Source organism: Vicia villosa, linkage group LG1 (genome assembly GCF_029867415.1).
Source record: "Vicia villosa cultivar HV-30 ecotype Madison, WI linkage group LG1, Vvil1.0, whole genome shotgun sequence".
Classification (NCBI taxonomy): domain Eukaryota; kingdom Viridiplantae; phylum Streptophyta; class Magnoliopsida; order Fabales; family Fabaceae; genus Vicia; species Vicia villosa.
Window position 1 is genome coordinate 116655009 of NC_081180.1, and position 7287 is coordinate 116662295.

General features: G+C 35.5%; 1 protein-coding gene across 1 annotated transcript; it reads right to left on the minus strand.

Annotated features, from left to right (window-relative positions):
* Window positions 1-207: 207 nt before the first annotated feature.
* Window positions 208-6951, minus strand: LOC131643946 (nicotinamide adenine dinucleotide transporter 1, chloroplastic-like). The gene is made up of 9 exons (XM_058914317.1): window positions 6513-6951; window positions 6313-6405; window positions 6041-6147; window positions 4980-5025; window positions 4735-4844; window positions 1510-1604; window positions 1313-1401; window positions 1136-1230; window positions 208-530 (listed from the first exon to the last, which is right to left on the minus strand). The coding sequence occupies exons 1-9, from the start codon at window positions 6586-6588 to the stop codon at window positions 294-296; spliced, it is 948 nt and encodes a 315-aa protein (XP_058770300.1). The 5' UTR covers window positions 6589-6951; the 3' UTR covers window positions 208-293.
* Between the last annotated feature and the right edge of the window lie 336 nt (window positions 6952-7287).

The following is a 7287-nucleotide window of genomic DNA, read 5'->3' on the forward strand; positions in this document are numbered from 1 at the left end:
TGAAGCAGTGTGGTAGAGAATGTTCTGCAGGATTTCATTATTCAGCAGTTTCATAATAAAATATGCACCAGTATGTTTTATCTTAATTATCATCATTATCACTTCTCAAAATTTATAACAAGACCTCGGTTGGCCTACAAAGTCAATTAATTTGCACAAGTGCAATTTGAGGAGGGCAAAAATCTACCTTCTAACGTAGATAAACAATAAAAAATCACAAAGAATGATATCTTAATTTAATCATCAAAAGAATATTTGTCAACTAAGCTAACTTTTTTGAACAAGGCTCATCTTTACAAATTATGCGGCTCCGGGTCAGAAGGGGAAAGTGAACTTAGAAAACGGTGTATCATTTCAAAACTGGTGAATGTGATTACAGCAGCTGGGGTTGTCCTTAGGAGGTTGGTGGCACATCCACGGTAAAAACCAGGGAGTCCCTCTTGTTTAAATACCTTTCTAATGCAGTCGTTCACACCAGAGTACCGCTTCTCTGAGTGAGGTCCTTGTTCTTGCAGTCTAGATCGAACAACCTGCAAACCGAAAATAAAATTAATTTATACTTTCTGAAGCTTGCCTCATCAAAGCATTAAAAGTCATAGCAAGGATTTCATGAGTTGTTCTCAAACCAATAGGTGGTAAATGGCTTTCTATGTTGGCAATGAAAGGAAGGAAATGTGATAAAGGCAAAATGTCGAGAGAAATATTCAAGCTACAGATGAGCTGGCATCACATAATTTGATCAAAGCCTTGTGTATCTACCAAGATTTCAATTCATGAAGATTTGAAATTCATAAACATAGTATAATTTATTAAATAAATTAATCAATTGTGGATGAATGTTTTTTTTGACATATATGTCAAGTTAGCGACCTTACAAAAATTGAACAAGGGTCAATTTAAGTCATTAAAATTTAGGGACTAACTGAGAGGACATTGAAGTTTGTACTGGCACTGAAAAGGCCTAACGTTAAAGGGGGCTAAATACTGAATGCACTTTAGTTTTTTGTTTAACCATTGAAATGGATTTATAAATGGCAAGGTCATTCCCTTCATACGGCAAGGAAACTAGTTATGTATGATTATGCATGAATATATTCAACAAAACTAAGTCAACCATTCAGATTCAGCAAGATACCTCATGAGGATATGTCATTGTAGATGCAAAAAATTTGGAAACTGATGAGGCAATTGCAACATCCCGTGCGCCTAGTTTATCCACTGTTGTGTTATCTGATACAAAAATAATGATCAAATCAATCAACTGCTGAAACTCTCAAGTCGCCGCAAAAAACAAGAAGAGACATTAAATTACCTCGATTTGCTAAATAACATTTTATTTTCTCATATGTTGGAAACTGAATGGCAACATGACTGATACCAGCCAGTGCAGGTACAAGGCCACTGTTAACGAAAAAGAATATCTCAGATGTCAATAGCTATTAATAAATCATTAATTATAAAGCATTATACAATTGCCACAATATTGTATCGACATTAAATGATGCCAACCTGTACATCCCACGAATGCCCTCCTCGTGAGCTATTTTCTTCAAAGCAGATAGGGTACTTCTATACGGCAGAACGCCGGATCTCATTCCCTGGGTCTGCAGTAACAAGGGAAACATACTTCATGTCAGGAAAATATACATGCATAGATGATAGGCAGGATAAAATAAGTCAGTCAGTTTTTTTATGCATTTATATCGTCGTGTTACTAATAGGAACAATATTATTATACTTAGCTACCCTTTCAATTCCCACATTTTCAAACACTGAAATTATGAGTGTGGCGCATTGATTGCCTTCTCATTTGATAGTTACATGGTTCTAGTAATGGTGCACAAGAACATCCAAGACTATTATGATTGAAGCTACACTAGAAGAGCTTGTTACTTATTAGGTCCATTAAGAAGAAAGAAAAAGATGGGTCGAAGTAGAGAAGGGGAAAAATGTGTTTATTCACTCTACCAAGGGAAAAAAGACCCCCTTCCAAGGAAAAAGTTCCCTTTTGTTCCTGAGTACAGTTTTACTGTCACAGTTATAGTGTCTCCCTCTATATCTACTCCCACTAATGACTAATTTATACTAATAACTATTCACTTATTAGCTGTTCTGTTCCTCCTCAAGGTTTGTTCTCTTCATCTAAGGGTGTGTGCAAGCTCAAACGATCCTTATATGGTTTGAAAAAGGCGCCCACGGAGCACGGTATGAGTAATTATTGTTGGGTGCCTATTGAAATTCATTCTGCTACTTTCAAGACTCCCTCTTTTTGTAATTCACATGCCATGCTCTGGGCACCTATTTAAATTCACTCTTCTTCTTTTCCTCAAAGTCATCTTTCAGCGCAGTACTTTCAAACCTTCTACATCCTTATTTGCCAAAAAATGAAGCAAGGTAGTGTATTCCATGTCAACCATCTAATGCAAAGCCTTAACAAAGATTTGTGAGTTTGTCAGTTGGGGATCACCTTCTAATTCCATGCTAACAATTCTATGGTCTACCTAGTAAATGAATATCATAGTAGAGGTTTCCTAATTCCCAATATGGAACTTAGAGTAGTTAATCAATCAACTCTAAGATGATATTTACTCCACCAAGATCAAAAACAAAGAAATCTTCCTTGAATGCATGTCGGCCTAATTGTTAGGCCAAATTTTGAAAACATTCTCACATCTTCTTCTCAAATATATCCCCAACATGAAGAAATATGCACCTGTGGAGCAAACCAAAAGATTCAACCAGTTTCTCAATGAACCCTCAATGCATCCTGCTAAAACACGGGGAATTTATGTAAGCATGCTTTCGGTAGGGTATTTTGATAGATTTGAGCATATAGGGAGGAAGATTGAGAAACTGCCAAGAGCCACCCTATGCACTTAACCCCCGGCATTAAAGTTACTGATGATGTGATCAATTGAGCATGTAGAAAACTCAAGCTCTTGCAACTTTATCGAAATATTCTATTCTAACTTGGCATCCTCCTCCTTGGAAATGCCCTCAATGTATAATTCGCTACCTTACGCCCCTTGCTCATCTTCCCCCATAATCATGATTCTCAAGTTCTTTTTGAGGCATCGATTTCTGGGGAAAAAAGAGTCTTCAGAGCAAAAACAATGTCCCTCTTCCAAAGAAAATACCCATAGGTTGCTCCTCTGTAACTGACCCTACTTGTGCCACCAAGACCTATGTTTGTACATACTCCTCCAGAGAATATATTTGCTTCAATGTAGTTAAGCATAAAAAACGTTGCCTCCATTATGTCACCTAACCTTCCAATTAAAACATTGGTAAAAGAAACCAATGAATTGCCGTGCTTCAATGTTGATTAACACTAATTCCACTTTCTTCACTAGGTTAATTTCATGCACCTCCAAAGAACATGTTTGCTTCAATGTAACCATTAAAAAATGTTGCCTCCATTATGTCATCTAACCTTCCAAATAAAACATTGGTAAAAGAAACCAGTGAATTGTCGGCGCTTTCAATGCCGATTAACACTAATTGCACTTTCTTCACTAGATTAAATTCATGCACCTCAGAATTTCATTGTTGATTAATGATAATTGAACTTTCTTCATTTGGTTAACGGCCTGCACATTAAAGAATTTATCCTTCCGAGCAATCCATCCAACGAGTTCCAAGAAAGCTTTGTTACTCATCTTGCAACACCTCTCACGAAGCTTTGGAACTTTAATTCTTTTTTTGGATAGAGGAAGTTGAATTACCTCCTATATATATTCTTCCTCCATGTCCTCATTATCATCATCATCCTAGCTATATCCTCGTTTATGCATGCACTTTACAATCAATTTATTTGTATCCATTGTATGAGCTCACCACATTATCCTTTACTTTTGCAAAACAGGTAGTGTGTAGTCATTATGAATTCCGTCAACATCGCCAATATTTAGGTTCAAAAACTAGAATAATAACAGAGTCTATCTTATACCTGTTAGTGAGCCATGAGTCTTATCCATGCATTTAACCGAGTAGCCAAGATGTGACGGGATTTAGTAGGGAGGCTCAGGTCTCACAATGGTTAGAGATATGGCCCTAATAAAGTCTAGGAAATCCTCACCTTACAACGTTTAGGCAATCCTAAACTGAGTTGGTTTTGTGAGGTCTTGTTAAGCCCAAACCTAAAATAGTATCATAACCTATCATAGATCTCTTACTAGGCAACTTAGATTAACCACATACCATTGAGGCTTTGAGGTAAGGCAGTTTTAATTTATGAAGTTAAGTCAGGTCCAAACTTAAGACCAACATTTGCATTCAAGCCTCCACTACAACATAAGCGGGCTCTCCTTCAAGAAAAAGGTCATACCAATTAATATGTCCAAAAAAATGAAATAAAAAGATGGATCAAAGTAGAAAATAAAAAATGCGTTTGTTCAATTCAGAAGGGGCCAAAAACATCTTCTTTCCAGGGAAATGTTCCCTTTTTACAACAGAGTATAGTTCTACTCATAAAATTATTATGTGAGCTCTCTCACCTACACCAAACTATTCATACTCAACACCTACTCACTTATTAGTTGCAATTTTTCCCTCTAGCATATACTTTTAATAACTCCCTCTATTTGTCCAACATTTCCTTAATAAACAACGAAATGGACATATTTTAATCATAGGAGTCACTCATGAATCATGGCAATTATACATATTTTAAGTTGATAGCATAAGAAAATCGTTGCTGATATAAGATTCAGTCTGAGCTGAATAAATACGCACTTGGAGTCTTGTCTTGACAACCCAAAATGGATTTGTAACCATTGTTGTTGCAGCTCCAGCACCCGAAGCAGCTACCACATTAGCTCCAACTGAAAGGCGGTGGTTTTCATCTGATACATAATTACATATTATAGCTGTTATAATTTGTACTTCCAAATGAATGAATAAACAGTGCCGTGAAAGTGTGCACACACAAACAGCCAGTTGACAAGTTTAAAAACAAAAGTAATCATCAATAAACTAACCATCAGTAAGTAGCTTCTTGAGCTGCTCGTACACGGTAAAATAGACCTGCAAATCAATAAATTGACAGATTAGTTAGTAGAATATAACATTATTCAGCTATAACTAAGTAGTGTATACAGACACAAAGCCAGTGACATATAGAGATATGCAGAGGCCAACAAAATACATCACTATTAGCAAGTTTAATTGATTAGGCAGCAAGAAACCCCAAAAGGTATGGAATATGATTAAAGTTCAAAAAATTTAACTGGTTTGATGGTTGCCCATATCTCTACAAAATCATTCCTGTAAAAATAAAAAAATGCTCAATAGAATCATAACTAATTTGATTTATCAGGTGTACTATGTGGTCAATCAGTGTTACTTTGGTTACTGTTCTATATCTTAGTCCAGGTGCATTTTACGATTTGTTTCTTCTTATAGTTAGGTGCTTATCCCTGTCTATATATGTGCTATATTTTGTGAGTTATCACTTATTTACTTAAATGGGTCACACATTTTATTAGTGGGTGGAAGAGTGATCAACTTATGCCATGTTTAAGTGATGAACTCAACTATCAAGTAAAAAAGAACGTGTAGTTGTATAATCATTGCAGTTGCAGCAAGATTGCTCCTAATATTTTCTTGATTAGTGATGCAATTATACCGAGGGTACAATAATATCTAAGTTAATTTCTACTTCTTATCTACAACTCTTATTTCTATTGTTTTCTAGTCTGTCCATATCTCTCAATTAAAAGCATTCTCCATGATCCCAAGCCCAATAATCTCCCAGAATATAATTTGAAGGCACTCTCACAGCATAGAATCAACCACCAGTGAACCCTTAAAAACCAACTCTATTTCCCGCCTTAGGTTCCACCAAAGCAAGTCACGTTCGTGATTTATTGCAGTTTTCCCGCTTCTTCTATTTGTTTTTTGTTACCAATTTGATGCTAAAAACAACAATTATACACAATGCAAAAAAAACAAAAAAAAAAAATCTCTCTCAAAAGAGGAAAAAGAATAGTTCATCAGATAAGGCAATGACAAGAAGCACATAAAAAAGAAGTAAACTCACAGCCCAGTTTGGAAGTAAGGCCATAACAGTTGGGGCTAGCCCCCGGTACATCCCTCGCAACCCCTCCTTATGATATATTTGCTCCAAACTACCAACTATAAGACTACCTTGAGACACAAAACACCCAATGTCAGTTACATCAATACATTATTCAGCTGTAGTTGTTAAATCATGTTTATCCACATCTCTTCATAGCCATACTATAAGAACAACAACCCAAACTCTAAAACTAAAATATTAAAAAGAATGTATTTTTTACAAGACAGCAATACCTCTAACTCTTCCATTAGCAAGCTGAGGAGTCCCAACCTGAAACCTAGTTTTGATTACATCTAAAGGACATACAAACGTGGCCGCAATAACACCTGCATGAAATTATATTTTTAAAATAAAAATAAAAACTTTCATTACATAATCTCTGTAAATTGAAAATAAAACAGAGGAGAACAATATTTTACAGAAATTGACATACCAGCGGCAGCACCGGCACCGGCATTGCAAAGAACACCTCTATGATACAGATTAGGAGAATGAGAATCAGTAGACATTATTGACGAATTGCACGAAAGAATCGTTAGGCTGAAAAGAATCAACGAATATTATAGCGAAAACGAAAGAGTCCTCTTTTGAGAGGGCAATGAGGGAGAACCACGGTGGCATGGAGTCTCGTTCGAGACGAGACGAATTCGTGTGTGGTTGAAAAATTTCAAGAATTTCAGAGAAAAAAGACACAATGCAATTCAATTCAATGCAATTAGGTTAGATTATACTAATTAGGGTTCGTGGAGATTGAAGGAGGTTATGTTACATCGATTCTCTGTGAATCATACAATTAAGAAATGGTAATTGAATTGAAGAAATGAACGTGAGAAAGAAAAAGAATGGTTTATTTATGATTTGATTTGATTTAATTTGCATTTAATTCTGCGATTAGAAGATGATTAATTTGGATTTGGATAAGTTATTTGCTGCTCGCCGCAAAGTACGTGTGGGTCCCGATATTCAGGGGATTTAGATTTATTTTAGATTAGTTTATTTTTTAAATAAGGGAAAAGCTAACATGTGCCCCAAGGGCACAAGCTAATAGATATTTATAGAAATTTTTTTTTAGAACTTGTGTGCATTTAATATATCGAAACTTTAAATATGACTTTATTGCATTTAATTATATTTAATTTTTTCTAATTATAGTATCCTTAACATGTGCCCTTAGGACACATGTTAGCATGTGACGTTTTTTAAAAGAA